Source organism: Harmonia axyridis, chromosome X, assembly GCF_914767665.1.
Source record: "Harmonia axyridis chromosome X, icHarAxyr1.1, whole genome shotgun sequence".
Taxonomy (NCBI): Eukaryota; Metazoa; Arthropoda; class Insecta; order Coleoptera; family Coccinellidae; genus Harmonia; species Harmonia axyridis.
Genome location: NC_059508.1, coordinates 8,475,387 through 8,494,131, shown reverse-complemented (window position 1 = coordinate 8,494,131; position 18,745 = coordinate 8,475,387). Strand labels below are relative to the sequence as shown.

Below are 18,745 nucleotides of genomic sequence, written 5' to 3'. Positions count from 1 at the left end.
TATAACCTTCGCCTCAAATAAAAAGGGAATTCCAGATTTAGGAGACTTGAATAAAAAAGTAGAGCTGATAGATAAAAACAGATTCCATGTACAGATTAAGCGTCCCAAATATAATTTAAATCAGCTCTAAAATCCCAGGAACAAAACAATTTTTTTTGGCAACTGTGACAGCAAAACCCGCACTGCAAAATCTTGCAGTAAAAGATATTTTATACTGGACTTGGACCAGCTGAATGCTATTGTGCGTTTTATGCGGGTAAAGTCACCATGTAGGAATTCTTCCAAATGAAAACGTTGGTAAGCCTGCGAAGAATGCCTCTCATGTTCGAGACATGTCGAAATACAAATGTATGCCCTCACTATTTGAGGAAGGAACGCTTCCGTAAATGGATTAAAATGAAATATATCGAGAGAATACGAAAGGTTCATTCTATGAATATATTTACCAAAATCCGCTTAACCAACATGATTTCGAGATACTATAGCAAATAGAGAATTTATTAGAGTGAGGAGTGGATATGCACTTACCCCGCAAAATATGTTCAAAATAGGAATTGAATAAAAAATTAGACCCAAAAAAGTGAACGGGTCCAATTCGGTCGATATAAAGGTGCACATACACAGAAATATTTGCATACAAAAAAAAACAATATCCCATAATTTTCAGTTGTAAATCGAGATGGGCACTTTTTATCGGTTATGAGGTCTGGAACACTCTGTCCAATAGTGACATTATGAAGGATGACCCCGGAATGCGTAGCATGAGACCACAAGGCATTCCCAAACTCCCACCGCAGAATTACTTCAAATTCCCCTATCGCCAGTCTTATAAGGACAGTATAAGCTTTTTCAGGGAATCTGGCATGTTTTTGATTGGCCGGGCAGTCTGGTGGCCCCCCCAGCGACCATAACTGCCCAAACGGCCCTCCGAACACCCATAATGCCGTTGCTAATGTTTTCTACCTTTGAATTAACCTGAGGAATACGGATGTTCGTAATTAGGGCGGCTATACTCCTTTTTTCCTCTTTCTCCCTGAACGCTGCACGATGGATAACTACGTATAAATTGGAATCTAGGACTTCAGCCGTCTATTTAACTCCACCTAAGGCTCGATCCGTTTAAATAACGCAAAATAAGTAATTAACATTATACAGATATTCGACATTTATGTTGAAAAATAACCATAATTATCTCACACTGAAACTAATCTCAACTAGCCCAAGAATATCATATGTTATGATAATAATATAATCTAAAACTCCTTTCCTTAATACGAGGTTTACTATGTATGTATCGAGAATACAAGAAATAAACGAGCGATTTTGATGCAAAATATTTATACTGCTTTCCAAAATAATCGCCTTTAAGATTATATGTGATTTCCTTATGAAAGAAATGTCATAGTTCGATAAATCTTCAATTTATCGGTAGAATTATCTTGAAAATTGTAGTTTTTTCACTCTTTGCGAATGTCTTACCTGAATTTTCCTCAAATTATTCAAGAAAACTCTTAATCAACAAACTGGATAAAAAATAGAACTAAAACCGCAAATGAATTGTAAATATTTGATCTTGAAATCAATGTATCAAAAATGAAATAAATAAAATATTTTCAGTTCAGTTATGTTCAAAATGGTATCCTTCCATTTCAATACATTTTAATACCACAAACATCAATAATTCTTTGTAGTAGTTCAACTTAACAACACTCGATATCCTTAAATTGCTTTGTAGTAGTTGCTCATTACTGTCAGTCTGTACCGCCGTAGACCTTCCAATAATAAATAATCCAAGGGTGTTAGATAGAGGGATCGAGGAAGCCAAGCCACATTTCCATTCTGCCAATCCATCTGTTTCCAAGTCTCAGTCAAAAATATTCGCGCACTTTTTTAGGTAAGTGCGCATTTGCTCCATCATGTTGCAACCACAATGTTTCCATTATTAAATTATGTTCCTAAAAATTTTCATAAATATCTCTTGCCTACCTATTTTCAAAAATATAAGGGGGAAATCAAACGATTGTTAGATTGTAGATACCGCATCAAACATTTATCGAGAATTTAACTTGGGAATTTTTTCTGAATTTTGGATCATCCTAAGTCCATTCGTGAAAATAACGCGAATTGTTGTTCTACCACTCATAGGGAAATGTTTATTGATCATCCTGTATGACTGTACCAAGCCGGAGATTTAGAATTTTATAATGAAAACATTTTGTGGTTACGAAAACGGAAAAAAATCAAAATATTCACGTACAGTGTGATCCAATGTTCATGAAAATAAAAAAAGTTGATTTCAGAAATATTGAAGGAAGGCATTCGCAAATAGTGAAAAAACTGCAATTTTCAAGATAATCCTACCGATAAATTGAAGATTTATCGAACTATGAAATTTCTTTCATAGGGAAATGTTTATTGGTCACCCTGTATGACGGTGGCAAGCAGTGTTTGAGAATTTTGATAATGAATTAATTCTTTGTGGTAACGAAAACGAAAAAAAATGATATTGACTTACAGGGTGATCTAATATTCACGAAAACAGAAAAAGTCTAAAATTTTCCTAGTCCGGACCTGATTTTTTCGATTTCAGAATTATTGAAGGAAGGCGATAGTAAAATGTGACAAAACTTCAAAACTTGAAATTATTCGGTGGATTTATTGTAGAGTAATTCAACTTAAAAAAAATTAACTCATAAGGAAATGTTTATTGATCACCCTGTATGACCGTGCCAAGTAAAGATTCAGAATTTTCTTAATGAATTAATTCTTTGTGGTTACGAAAACGGAAAAAAATCATAATGTTCACGTACAAAATGATCCAATATTCACGAAAATAAGAAAAGTCTGAAATTTTCCTAGTCCGGATCTGATTTACTTGAATTCAGAAATATTGCAGAAAGGCTATAGTGAAGAGTGACGAAACTTCAAAATTTGAAATTATTCGGTTGATTAGTGAAGGAGTTATTCAACAGTGAAATTTCACTCATAAGAAGAACATCACCCTGTATATCCCAAACGAAGGCAATCAGGCGATTGAAACCTCTTGATACGGGTCCTCCATGATGACCTTAATTCATGGTATTCGTTTGTCGCATTCTTCCCGGGACACCCTGTATAGAAAAAAAATCTTGATTTTCAGTTTTTTCGAGTTATCTCGAGAACCATTGGAGATATTTTGGATTTGTTAATCTGTAAATAACTTTTTTGTAATATAAGCCACCCTGTATCTTAGTTCTAACCCTGTATAGGTGTAAGTTGTCTCCAAAGGCGCAATAGGAGCTCTATCAACCGGAAATCCAAAAATCGTTAATTCATGTTTGTGCTTTCCTCATTTTTTTCGATTTTCTTCCTGAATTTTCTATGTTGCGCAATCAACATCAAATTTACAATTTGAAATGGTCATTTTACAACCAATTACTAATTTTAATCACTATCTTATCTGCAGTTTTGAAATTAGCAGGAAAACAAAATTCGGATGGGCCATATTCACAAAACCCCTACCAAGATTTTGCTCATTCATTATTGAACTTAAATGTGGCATTTAAGAAGCAAAGGAAGAAAATTAGTCCGTCCGACTAAAGCTTTCCATAAAAAAAAATGGGAGTTCTTTGTATGAAATTTAACAAGAAACTTGGTATCTCATTGCTTCTCCTCACTCAAGATCACGATACATTGATTTTGAATCAAAAAGTCAGAATAAAATGAATCATTTCTCTGGCGACCCAGGATTCGAGTCCCTCATTGGACATTCATTTTTCATCTATATTTTTCCACGTGTCGGAATATTAAGTTTTTCTATTTGATGTTTCAATTATTTACAATCCAGAATGTAACTCATGAAAATTGTAGGATTGGAATTCACGATTCCACAGATCTATTAAATTCAAATCCCACCATATTCCGAAAATAAAGGAGAATAAATCGTGTGGAATAGGAGAAAGAAAAATGACTTCCTGGAATTTTCCATTCGAGAAAAGTCGCTTTGAATATTCCTGTCAAAGGCTTCGAACATCAGTGGGAGTTTTGTTTGGAATTAATCCTTGTTTTTCGTGCACCCCATTCATTGGTGCAGTATCGTATTACTTCATCCCTCAAAGTAGGGATTAACCATTCATTTTGCACCTGACTACAATTAAAAACTAGAATTGGAGCGTGGTAATTCTATACTTTCTTCAATTCTATGGTATACAAACGTGGAGGGTATTAGAAACGTTATTTTCATATCAAGAGAATAAGTCTGACGTTGTCTTACTTGTCTTAGGGATTTGGTTCCATTGTAAGAGAAAACTCCCGTAGGATGCCATGCATATGACTTGAAGTTTAACTAGATATGAATTTCAAATGTCGAGAAAAATGACTTTTGGACCGTGTTACGACTTCATACCTACAAAAAGGAAAAAGGAAGTACAGTGATGTATGGATAATCCAAGGTAGGTATCCTATAATCCGAACGGCCCGAACGGTAAAATGATATGTACCTATAATCCAAACAACCTGAACTCTGCAATCCGAACGGAAGAATGGAATCCAGCAGATTTGTTTTCTTTGCGTGATTTAGGAGAAGGACTAGATCAACTACTTGATTTAGTTAGATGATACAGAAAGTTCAGAGTGAAAAAAAGTTCAAAAATGTGAACGATCTGATGACGAAGAAAATTAGGACAAAGAGATGATGAGAAAATTGTTAATATCACTGAAGAAAATCAAAGCTCTGATGACGAAACGAAGATGAACCTGTTCACAAAATGTCAACTGAAGAGGCATTCACATCATTCAATTCATGTCTTCGATGGGCAGAAGAAAATGAATTGCCACATCATGAAGTGATTCTTTTAAGAAGAATTCGACAAAAGGCTGGTTCAAGGACCTTATGACAATTTTGTAGGAAGAGGGAATTGAGAATCCATCAATTGTAATGTTACTCAAATAATTTATGTTTCTTTCGATGTAGGTGAATATCGTTAGTTTTTCACTATCAAAGACATATTTTTTTATAAAATACAGCATATTTTCACGAAAACGTGGTCACTTGCATTAGAAATGAATCTATAATCCGAACGTGTTCCGATTGAATTGAATAATATCTATAATATACTAGTGGAATAAATTGAAGGATCAAAATAAAATTTGAAATTTTTAGCGGTTTTTCAAATGGCTGTATTTTCGATAACAATAGTCGTATCTCAATTTGAAAAAAGCTTTTTGAAGCTTGAAGTTTATAGTTAAGAGATCTCATGATGAAAACATTTTTCAAGCAACGTGAATACAGTGTCTAAAATTTCTGCAAAATTTTATCAGTTTTTATTTTTGGCCTACAGACGTAATTTTTTTTTTCAACTAAACCACTACATGGATGAGATAACTCGTTCATTTAGCTTCAATATCCTCTTTTCAAAATTTCGATACGAGCACTTTTCTCTGAAATATCGAATTGAAAAGGACCTTTTCGTCTTTAACCATCAATATCTCACCAATCAATGTTTGCACAGAAAATTTAAGGGATGTTTTGAAATCTTGAGAGAATTCTCTAAAAGAAGTGGCTATGGTATTTTCGGAAAAAAATTGTCTTCGTTCTCTACATTAATTTGAGAAGTTGATAAAAAAAGGGCTTTTGGATAATCAAGCGCTGAATTGAAAATATCGAAAAAACCATCAATGTTGAGTATGCGTTTTACAGTTCAATATCACTTGCAAAATCCCAGCGAATTTCAATTCAATCCATGGAGCAATTTTTTGTTTCATTTGATCGAATTTTCAAAAAATTAAAGGATTTGAAATCTATAATCCGATTGATTTGATGAACCGAACTGGTTCCATCAACTTTCTGTTCAGATCAGTGGCGTAATTTTTACGTATTATTTCGATTTACCTTGGCCCCCCAAAAAAAAAATTTGGCTGCCCCTGTTTTTGAAAGCTGGCGTCGCCACTGGTTCGGATTGTTCATACATTACTGTATTGGAGGGTTTTTCAATAAGAATTTTCATTTTTATATGTTATAAAAAAAAATGTGTATATTTTAAGATAAATCAATGGCTGTTTATTTCATTGTGAAGAGGGAGGTATGTCATTAACGATGGAAATCGATATGTGGTTTTCAATCGTTAATTAAAAATATTCACTTTATTCCATGTAGATTATTGTTTGCGGAAACTATGTGAAAATTCCATAAAAATCGGTGATTTGTAAGAAGAAATATCTCTTATTTTGTTTTGAACTTAGCAACCACTTGGTGGTGTTCCCTCTTAAGTATGAATTAAAACCCGTAAAATGTAAGTGGCATAAAAATATGGAAAAATATTAAGTAAATGAAAATTGTTATTTGTTTGCATTTCTCTTAGATATTTGTGTTCTCAACAAGTTTCCGCACAGCCTGTATATATAGGTGACAAAACCGAGATTTAATGGGTGTACAATACCACCATGGGACTCACTCAGCCTTGAAAAAAGGGTGTAACGCGTGATAGTGGGAGAAGCAATCTTGAAATCAACAACTTTAATCAAGACCTCTTCGGTAACCCAGTAGTAGCTTAGCGCAACTTACCATTAGGTTGACTTTTTTCTAATTAATATGTGTCGGGTTTTTGTTTCTTTTTTTGTTTGAAAAATATAATTTTTTCAATGCCGTTATATGAGTGGGAGAAATTAAAATGCTTTTCAAAGGAAACAGTACAAGATTGGCATTAGTTATTGAAAAATTGCAGGGTATCAAAGAATTATCATCTGAAATGAAGGGTATGTGATATGAGAACCTAATTAAAGGAACATATGTCATATTGTGTTCGAAATCATTTTCATCATCATGGAAACATGATTTCGTGCGAAATATTGTTTCCGAGAATTCATCATTTATTCATCGGATTTTCAATCGAAATTACCATCCAATATTCTCTTTCCAACTGTGTAAATTCATCTCAATATGTTGAGAACTGAACTTGGATTCATTTATATCATAATTCCCAAATGAGAAAAATGGTATGCAAATTTCGATTGCACTCACTGCAATACTCTGATTTGCCCACAAAATTGGAAATTGGAATTTTGAAACATTCATCGCTTGGCGGTCTCCACAACTCAATGTGTGCAGATTCGATGTGCATGAATATAATGTTTGATATTTCAGTGTATTAGTGTATTCAATCTATTGCAGAGACGTCGAGGTTTGAGGAACCTTATGAGTGTGGTGTTTGTTATCTGAAATTTTCAAGATCTACAGCACTTGATGTGCATATGCAGGTATGTTCTTATCTATTTTATAAAGTTTCTCGTCACTTTTTGCACGAAGGGTCGGAAGTGAATTTTACATTGCTCAGTGTGTGAAACAAGCTTATTACAAGGTGTCTATAACAAACTTTGATAAATCATGGGTCCGATTCTTTTTTCGTTTGAAAGTAACTTTGATAAATCATTGGTCCGATTCTTTTTTCGTTTGAAAGTAACAAGATTTTGAAATAATTTATATTCATACCAGTTGCCTAACAACTAGTATTTTGTCGATGATTACTTCATCAGCATGCACAAAATAATAGATTTATATTGTTTAAATCAACAACAATCCTAATGAACATGTATGAGCACTGCGAAATTTAGACCAAGACGATTCCAGTTACATTTTTCTATCAATGTTTGCGGTCGGATTTTCAACAATGATTTGATGCTAGTAGATTTTTAAAATAATCGTTTTAATGCGGATTCGTATGAAACTTTTTCGGGGCACAACCTTTCTAATTTTATTGATGATCTGGTTTTAGCTGAATAGGTGTAATTCTTTGTTCACCGGCTTGTCTATCATGTTGAAAACACATCTCCTAATTAATTGCTAGAATAAATTAAAGATGCAGCAAACCAAATCAGTAATGACCACCCGCTGGCTAACGGAATCTTCAGTTTGTCGATGTGAGGCTTACCTTCAAGCCGAAGGTTGACATTTTGAACAATTTCTGACTTCAACAAGAAATTTTTGAATTCTTGTAACTTCTAAATGAAAACGGATCGAACCTATGATCAAATGAAAAAAATTTTCAAAATTAAATATCATTCGTCATTGAGCTGTGACGCGAAACTTAATTTATAAATTATATGTTTCATTTATGAATTCTTTCGTGATTTCTTATATTTCTACTTAATTTTTATTCCGACGTCACATACTGGATGATTCACTGCGATGGATTATTAGACGTTTATGGAAAACTAATCTAAATTTTGTGCTGAATATTTTCATGTTGAGGTATGAGACAATGATCTTTCCCCTTAAAATATTTTCAGATCTCCACAACTTCCTGTTATACCGGAGACTACTTCCTTATTTCAAATGCCACGCCCAGTATATGATTGCTTCATTAGATAGATTTTTTTATGACAATTTCGGCAATATGCCATATCTTGGGTAAAACCACAACGATTCATGAGTTGATGGGATTCTTCTGAAAAGAATGGTGTCGACGAGGACTGACATTTTTTGTGAATATTTCTGCAGAAAAATGTTTTTTCGAAAGAACCTTCTTCATTTTCGATTCTGCAAATATGTAGAATTGACTGAAATCATAAAAAATAAAGGTTCTAATTCGTAAATCTTGAGTTTTGATGAATTTGAGCTGTCAAATTTCATGATCTTCTGATAAACACCCTCAAGGGCTTAGAAATGGGGGGAAACTGGGGGTAATTAACCCCTACCCCCAAGATTTTCAAAATATAAAATTCCATAATTCTTTCAAAGACGAAGAACAAATATTTTTACATAAAAGAAACTTTTCTTCGAAATCGATACGATAGCAAAAAATCAGACCCTTTTACGGTTTATGAGTTCATTATCGCTTTCAAGATGATTACTTTCATTGCACTACGAGCACGTCTATGTTCGAGGTTTATTGTTTTCCTTTATACCCGCTTCGGCCGCTTTGTCGACGTCGCCCTTGTTTTGCCATCTGTGATTTTTGCATTCGTCATCGGTATACACTTACCCGTTGTTTTTGGTTCTTTGTATATTTTATTCACAAAATTTCGATCCTGCAGTTATCAAAGAACTGCTTTATTCGCATCGAAAAATTGTCTCTGCTATGTTTTACAAGTTAATGTGTTTCATTCAAATTTCAATTTATTTGAGAAGACACCAGTTGTGGATTGACTATACAGGGTCTACCTAAATTGGAGCTACAAACAAATATGACAGATTCTTCGGATCATTCTGAGCAATGAAGTTCTATAACATGGGTTTGCAAACGATTTGTTTTGAGATACAGATGTTGAAGTTCAAGTTTTTTTCTCATAGCACCTTTCCTTCACAAGACATTTTACATAAATTAGCATAGATATTCCAATTAAAAGTTTTCATCATGTGATATGCTTATTTTGAATGCAAATCTACAGGGTGATATTTTTTCTGGAATAGTGGCAGCTTCTTTCCACCAAAATTTTTTTTTTTTGGTGAACCACTGGTAGTTTAGAAAAATGTGAAAAGAAACTCTGTTCCAGTACTACACAATTCTTCAGTAATCCTCAGGAAAATTCAAATTATTATAAGATTCAGTAAGCTTTGATGAATATACTAATTAATAGTTTTGGTACTTATTTACCCAATCTGTAAAGAATATTAATAAAGATTCGATAAAATTATAAGCATCACAAAAAAGTAGGACTATAAAAAACACCCTGTATCTCGAAAACAAAGCGTTTGCGGGCCCGTGTATAGGACATTTAATTCTCCAAATTATTCACGAAATCTCCAATTTAGGAACAGCCTGTATAGGGTAAGAACAATCGAATCGGTTATCAAAAAATGCCATTATTTCTAGTAATTTTTGGATCAAGCTTCGTTATCAAATAAATTTTTCTCACATTACAGATATGAGTAAATATTGTCGTCAAAAAATTTTTTTTTTCGATTTTAGGGTGAAAGATCATTGTCTCAAACCACAACATGCAAATTTTCAGCACAAAATTATGATTAGTTCTCCATAAACATCTAATAGGCCATCGCGGTGATTCACCCTGTATATTCAAAAGTCCAATATTATTCATTTGGAATTGTCAACTGAAATCAGAAATCCCTACCTTTTTGCGCACTTATTTCTCTTTAGGTTTTTTTCGACTCTCAACTTGTATTCATTTTTATCCAATATTCTCAATATTGAAAAAGTGGATGAAATACTTCACATGAATACTCTAAAAAAGTTTGAATCTAAAGCATTATATTACAAAAATGAAAAATAAGACACCTCCACACCGCTCACGAAATTCTTCAGACATAAGTTCAAGCAATTTTTTTTTTCTAGAGTCATACCGATCGTCTTCAATTCACTTGTTCTTATTGTCCGAGACTCTTCAAACACAAACGATCTAGAGACAGACATACAAAGCTGCATACTGGTGATAAAAAGTATAAATGTTCAAGTTGTAATTCAGCTTTTTCAAGAAGGTAAGGCAAAGGTGAATATTAGATAGCTTAGTTGTGACCTGAAATAATAAACGTGTACAATTTGTTACCAACAAGAATGTTAAGCGTGTCGCACAGCAAAAGGATCAATCAATGTACTTATTGGATTAAATCTTTATGTACATTATTTTATGAGTTAGTGAGATAGTGTATTGAACTTGCATCGTTTGTCTTTGGAGTTAATTTCTTATAATTTCAATCTGAATATAACAATAAATCCATTATGGTTGGATAGTTATCGAAATGACGAATAAAAAATGATTGATTGTATTGTGAATTCGTAGCGTTTTTTTTTCATTAAGGTTCATGAGAATTTCGATTAGATAATTTCACTTGCAACGCTATTTCTGAGAAAATTGATAGGTGACTTATTTCTAAAAAATCATATTTAACGAGGAATTAAAATTATTTCAACCCTAAAATACATCAAGCTGTTCTGTGTTTACTTCACACTTATATCGACAATGTAATCACTCAGAAAACACTGAAGGTAAACATTCACATAATAAAATATTCATAACATCAACACTTATTTCATAAAACTTTTTTTTCCGTTGGAGATTCATTTGGAATTTGATCCCTGATTGAATATTTCAAGTGAAAATTTCTAGTGGATTCCAATAATACATAATGGAGAATAATAGCTAAACCCGAATTCAATTGATTTACATTTCGAGCTCAAAGCTGAATATAGCACTCATTCAGTATCGAACCTATTTCATTCAGGGACTTTACGAGTACTTAATACATTTTCAACCAAGTAGTCGCAATTTTGAATAAACTGCTTTATAATGTGATAGTCAGATAGAGTGTAAGCTACTTGTCGAATGTTTGAGCCGATTTGCCTGTGATAGAGGATGAAATGCGTCATGAATTTCAGATATTCTATAATCCACGAGGATACTGAATTGTTTCAGGTTAACCAATATTACATTAACCCATGGCACGTACCTTATGTACAGGTGATTTGGGTTAAATCAAACCGTGACGAAAAGCTACAAAAACAATGGCAGATGTTGAAGATGGGACTTACCTTTCTGTGGGTTTTGGTTCGTTGATAACATCTGCCACCTAAAATCTACTTTTGTTAGCAATATTGTTCTCAACACTTGTAAATTTTTTATTTTGTATCAAATTCTTGAAGACTTGTTGAAAGATAGCTCTGAATCCTCAAATATACTAACTGACAAAGAAACTGCAACACCCAGAAGTAGCTGTTTACATTTTAATTTTTTTTTTGTGACACACAGATAGTATAGCAAGAAGTAAATGATTGAAATCGTTGAAAAAAACGAAAGGTTTACAATTTTTTTCAATCAATTTGTTAGTAATGTGTTTGTCCACCGCGATTATCTATACATTTCCCAAGACGTCTCGGCATTGATGTAATAAAATGGTCTATTTCTTCTTACTTCATTGTCTCTTAGCCGCCAAAGTACGTGGGGGCTGGGGTAAATTTCCAAGCCTTCTACCCATGATGCCCCAAACATGCTCTATGGGCGAAAGATCGAGGGATCAGGGCGGCCATGGCAAAAGATTCAAAGGGTCGCTTCGAAAAAGTTTGAACAAACTCTGGCAACATGAGAACGGGTATTATCTTGCTGTAATATTGAATTCTCGAGCCGGTTAAGGTAAGGGAGAACATATGGCTCAAATATTTCTTCAAAAGACCTTATCCGGTGGTAAACCGTTCGGACAGTTGCAAGATGGCCTTGTTCTCCTAACCACTCATCAGCCATCATCATTGGTCTCTTATGGCCGTGAGTCTTAGACTTCATTCATGCCCCTTCGACGTCCGCTGACTACTCTTCTTCGATTTTTGGCATTATCAAACCAGGCTTGACAACATCTCATAACATTTCTGTTCGTACGAAGGGTTTACAATTTTTTTCAATGAATTTGTTAAAAATGTGTTTATCCAAAGCGATTATTTATATGTATATTCCCCAACACGTCTCGGCATTGATGCAATAAGATGGTCTATTTCTTCTTGAGGGATACTATCTCAAGCTATCTGTACTGCATGTCTCAAAGTCCGTGGGAGTTGGGGTGAATTTCCAAGCCTTCTTTCTACCCATGATGTCCCAAACATGATCTAAGGGTGAAAGATCGGGAAAGCTGGGCAGCCATGGTAAAAGATGCACATGGATAGCTTCGAAAAAGTTTAACCTTAATCTGGGAACATGAGGTCGGGCATTATCTTGCTGATATTCTTTATTCTCGAGCCGGTTAAGATAAGGCAGAACTTATGGCTCCACTTTTTCTTGAAGATAACGCAGTGCTGTCATTTTACCTCGAATAAAACTGAAGGTGACCGGCTTGCATGTGCAATAGCACCCCACACCATAACGCCTACTGTCCCGTGTACATAACGCTCAACATCAAACTGAGGTTCGCGTCTTTCTCCCCGATGTCGTCTTACCCTTCTTCGGCCATCATTTGAACCCAAGGAGAATCGAGATTCATCAGAAAAGACGACCTGATGTCATTCCACATTCCAATGTTGACGTTCTCTCCACCACTATTATTGTTGCCGGCGATGCTCAACCGGCAGAGGTAATACAAGATGGGGTCGATGATGCTGCAGTCCAAAAAAACTTATCCGGCGGTAAACTGTTCGGACAGTTACAGTATGGCCTTGTTCTCCTAACCACTCATTAGCCAAATATCGAGTTGTCGCAAATCGGTCTCTAATGGCCATAAGTCTTAGACGTTGATCTTGAACTTCATTTGTGCCACTTCGATGTCCGATGCCTATTCCTCTTCGATTTTGGGCATCATCAAACCACGCTTGACAACATCTCATAACAGTAGTTGGATTTCTGTTCGTACGGTTAGCGATTTCTCGAAATGACAACTCCACCTCCCGTAGACCAATAATTCGACCTCTTTCAAATTCAGTTAGCTGGCGATAAATTCCGCGTACACGTGCTCTAGGAATTTTAACAACAAATAAACATCGTCTATGGATCTCCTCGAACAACTGGTTTGTTGTAAAATTCAAAAAAATGCAAAAAAAAACGACTACAATATTTAAGTAACAAAAATTATTTACATGAAAAGACCTTCATGATTTTTTTCTTCAAATTCAATCATTTACTACTTACTATACTATCTATGTTTCAAAAAGAAATTTAATTTAAACAACTCCTTCTGGATGTTTCATTGTCAGTAAGTTTATATCTGGCACTTGTGGTGGTTGTAGGACCATCTCTTAATCTACATTTACAGCTATGTAGTTTAATTATGAAAAACAACAGAAATTTATTTTTCTTCACCAACTCTCTTTCTCATTCCTGAATAAACTTCAGATAACGCACGTTCTTTCGAGTATCTCGGATACTTGCTTAATGTCGAATAATACTTTTCTTCGAATTGGTCTCTATATTGCACAAGTTGTATTTTTCAGCGACCACTTAAAGATACATATGAGGACGCATGATAGTAAAAAACCTTTCAGATGCGAAACATGCAATAGAGGTTACAATTCGGCAGCAGCTCTCTCAACGCATCTGCAAATTCATACAAAATTGGAAACAAGTTCAGGAAGCCGCACTAGCAGAAGTACGCCAAGTCCAAGTGCTAACATGGAGAGTTTAATCAAACAGGAATTTCCACAAGTAAGTTGATGAAACTCCTTATTGAACCAGCATCAAACATATAATTTTGAAACGCCACGAACCTGAAAGTATAAAATACAGGTTTTCGCTGTCACTCGGAAAAACACTTTAGGCACAAAAGCGGAAAAAGGTGCATGTGGTTGCAATTTCCGGAAGTCAAACCGAGACGCAACGACCCCGATTCAGATAATTATAATGAAGGCTGTTACAAGAAATTGCGGACACAGACCGACAGACAGATGAACACACGAAACCAAAGTTATTCAGGGTGCTCTGATACGAGTGGAAATTTAGAAATCTGAGAACAATTTTTTTTCATCCTGAAAGTAATCGTAAGCCATATAACATATTCAAGCTATGATACCTATACAGGGTGTCCCGGGAAGAATGCGACTAACGAATACCATGAATTAAGGTCATCATGGAGGACCCGTATCAAGAGGTTTCAATCGCCTGAGTGCCTTCGTTTGGGATATACAGGGTGATGTTCATCTTATGACTGAAATTTTACTGTTGAATAACTCTTTAACTAATCGACCAAATAATTTAAAATTTTGAAGTTTTGTCACCCTTTTCTATCGCCTTCCTTCAATATTTCTGAATTCGAGTAAATCAGATCCGGACTAGGAAAATTTCAGATTTTTCCTATTTTCGTGAATATTGGATCACCCTGTACGTGAACATTATGATTTTTTTCCATTTTCGGAACCACAAAGAATCAATTCATTATAAAAATTCTAAATCTCTGCTTGGCACGGTCATACAGGGTGATCAATAAACATTCCCTTATGAGTTAAATTTTTTCAGTTCAATAACTCTTCAACAAATCCACCGAATAATTTCAATTTTTGAAGTTTTACTATCGCCTTCCTTCAATATTTCTGAAATCGAATAAATCGGATCCGGACTAACAAAATATTAGACTTTATCTATTTTTTTGAATATTGGATCACTCTGTACGTCAATATCATAATTTTTTTCGTTTTCGTAACCACAACGAATTAATTCATGATCAACATTCTAAAACTCATCTTGCCACCGTCATACAGGGTGACCAATAAACATTCCCTCATGAAAGAAGTACAACCGATTCAACCGAATAAGATAGCAAAATCTGTGAAACAACTATATCATATCAACGTGCTCAAAAATGCATTAAAATGGAGGAATGTCATTTTGAACAATATCTGCTGAACTGAAAATATTTTATTTTTGATTGATTGTTTTCAAGATCAAATATTTTCAATTTATTTGCTGTTTTTGTTCTATTATTTATCCAGCTTGTTGATTTGTTCCTAAATAATTTGAGGAAAATTTAGGTGAGACATTCGTGAAGGGTGAAACAACTTCAATTTTCGAGATAATTCCACCCATAAATTAAAGATATCTTGAACTATGAACTTTCTTTCATGAACAAATGTTTATTGATTACCCTGAATAATGACGCCAAGCAGACATTTGAAATTTTTATTATGAATTAATTCTTTGTGATTACGAAAGCGAAAAATAAATCATGATATCAACATACAGGGTGATTCAATATTCAAGAAAATAGAAAATGTCTTAAATTGTCCTAGTCCGGATCTGATTTACTCGATTTCAGAAATATTGAAGGAAGGTGATAGTCAAGGGCGACAAAACTTCAAAAATTGAAATTATTCGGTGGATTTCTTGAAGAGTTATTGAACTAAAAAAATTTCACTCATAAGGGAATGTTTATTGATCACCCTGTATGACCGTGCCAAGCCGAGATTTAGAATTTTTATAATGAATTGATTCTTTGTGGTTCCGAAAACGGAAAAAAAATCATAATGTTCACGTACAGGGTGATCCAATATTCACGAAAATATGAAAAGTCTGAAATTTTCCTTGTCCGGATCTGATTTACTCGAATTCAGAAATATTGAAGGAAGGCGATAGGAAAGGATGACAAAACTTCAAAATTTTAAATTATTTGGTCGATTAGTTAAAGAGTTATTCAACAGTGAAATTTCAGTCATAAGATGAACATCACCCTGTATATCCCAAAGGCACTCTGGCGATTGAAAACCTTTGATACGGGTTCTCCTTGATGACTTTAATTCATGGTATTCGTTTGTCGCATTCTTCCCGGGACATCCTGTATGTTCGTATGACAAATCTGAACAGATTTTCAACAATTCATAGCTTCTTCACCTCGTTTTCAACAGAATATTAGTGTGATTCCGCCAAATATGAGTTGTGTTTTGTATACGAGTTCGAATAGTACTAAGAAGAAAGCAATTGGTTCTGAAAAACACACGATAACGGCCATTGTTTCTTAAATATAAACATTTACTGGGTAAGAGACCAGGTTGCGTTTGCCATACGTGCAAACCTCTAGTTGATATTTGCAAGTTGTTCTGACACCTTGTAGCGGGATCGTTTGAACTCTAATATTTTCCAGTGAATTTGACTTAGTGTTTACGAAATGGAAAATCAGGAAGATAAGGACAATAACAAAACTGAAGTTATCAACCTGAGAGAACGTATTAGATTGAACCCTATTTATCAGGTATTCTGAATATAATTTATAGAATGTGTCTCACGAATTTTCACTTGAGCCAAACAATCATTGAATTTTCATTACACCGATTTATCGGGAGAATTCAAAAAAATATTCGAACGTTACGCTTATATTTATTATTTATAGAAAACTGAATTTTCGATGCAGACTGATTATATCTCTCAAACTTGAACAAAAATAATAAATCCAAATTTTCACGGAGAGAAAAAAATCTCTGAAATTTCTGAAACAAGATAGTACAACTTGCTCTGAATTGGATCCTTTTATTGTCAATCTTTTGCATAAAAAGAAACTTCAATCGTTACTGTAACATTCACCAAATCGTTCAATTCCAGTTTTTCCTTCTTAATTCGAGTAATACGCAGAGTACTGTTCGAGGCAAAGGTTTACAATTGATTCATTTTATGGTTGGAACGTTTTGTCGCAAAAATTCAAACAGTTAGAATTTCAGGTATTATTCGAAAATTTTGTCATTGGATGGTGCCAGATGTTCGAAAATTGTTTATTGATATCGGGTTTGAAAAATGTTTAGAAATATGAAACTTCAATATGCTCTTTATTATATTTAGACCTGAAGTGATAATTTCAGTTTTGGAAAGAGAAAAGTTTGGTTGGAGATACATCAGGGGCATATCTTCGATCTGATTTTCGGAATTTTTGACTGAAATTCTTCATCGAATTGTCTCATAATTTCAGTGCTTTGGGATATTGAATTTCAAGGACAAATTTTTTGTTAACTATTTTTATCCATAGTAAAAATTACTGAACATGCTTATGCTATATCGAGAATATTGAGAAGTTCGAACAAACTGTACAGATCGATATGACTCAACTCTTCTCCGTGAGTACTGAGGACGTTAGGCCAACTCAACGACATAAAAGATTACAGCTCTCCTTTTATAAATAGTAAATTTGTGTTATTTTCTTGATGTTATATATTATGTAATGTAATACCAGAGTATCAATCGTAATAATAGAAGTATATTCCGATTACAATTTAGAGATATATTATGGATAATGTTCTAGAAACCCTTTCAAGGCTGTTTCAAAAATATCCATCGATTTGATTCATCAGCTCTGTATAGCAGTGTGAATAAAACATTCTCAAAAAAAGATTTCTATTTCTAAAGGTCATTAGCCACGCATTTTACCCATTGATATGAGCAATGAACAAAGAATACCAATGCTATTAAGCAAAAGTCATAAAGGCCAAATCGGAAGTACCTAGTGACTTTATATTGCAGCAACCACTGATATGTAATGCAGAACAAAGAGAAATCTTTTATTTTGATAACAATAGGTTTCTTTAGACATTAATTCTGACCGGTCTGACCATTTACAATTTTCAATCCTCTTATTGAAAGAAATGTTTGAGTATCAATTGAAAATCTTCTTTCATAAACAGCAAATCTGTCCATTTATATTATCCGATCAAGAAATCTGCAACTAGGGGCAGAGTTGAGAGACTACCGGTTGGAGGCAATCATTTTCAATTTACCGATTATACCAAGAAAGAATTATTTAATTTATCTTGAACTATGTATGTTGAAAGCCTACTGGCATATTAAAAGACTTGAATGGACTTCAGTCATATATTTATAATATTATCGAAGAATATTTCATTTCATTGCTGAGGTATCTTCATTTTTCAATGATGATATCAATTCTACGTTATCGCTGTATTGTTGAACCATTTTCAGTTTGATTGTGAGTTCTTCCAACTACGTTGGTTTATGATATACACTGCGCAAAAAAATTAACGCACATTATGGAAATCTCAAATTTATTCTACAACTGAAGGTGTTCTCAATGATAATTATTTTCATCAGAATTATGCATGCATATGTTATCCACTTTCAACGTTTTCCTTCAATACAGATGTTTTTTCCCAGCAGGAATAAAAAAAGATGAGATTATTAGATTTTGAATGTATTGGCTCCATTCTGAAATCAGTTGTTATCGATCAATTCTAGTGATCAATAGTTTTTTTTTCTTTGATTTTCTACACTCGATCGCTATGCAACGCGAAACACGCAATTTGACCCAAGAGGAATGTGCCCAAGCGGTTTGGAGTTTCCCATACAAGTGTGTACAGAATGTTGCAGCGATTCAGGGAGACAGGTATGAATGTCCGAAGACCAGGACAGGGTA

The 18,745-nt window shown here is 34.1% G+C and overlaps 1 protein-coding gene across 5 annotated transcripts in view; it reads left to right on the top strand.

Moving 5' to 3' along the window:
• LOC123686410 (zinc finger protein 423 homolog) overlaps nucleotides 1-18,745 on the top strand; it is a 45,574-nt gene that overhangs the window by 17,879 nt on the left and 8,950 nt on the right. For 4 of the 5 annotated variants that reach the window (XM_045626517.1, XM_045626514.1, XM_045626513.1 and 1 more), the window contains exons 3-5: nucleotides 7,148-7,233; nucleotides 10,269-10,411; nucleotides 13,839-14,049. In XM_045626517.1, the coding sequence (XP_045482473.1) occupies nucleotides 7,148-7,233; nucleotides 10,269-10,411; nucleotides 13,839-14,049 (440 nt within the window). Of the gene's footprint in view, nucleotides 1-7,147; nucleotides 7,234-10,268; nucleotides 10,412-13,838; nucleotides 14,050-16,417; nucleotides 16,583-18,745 lie in introns of those variants that run through there. The other variant, XM_045626515.1, reaches the window with a different exon arrangement.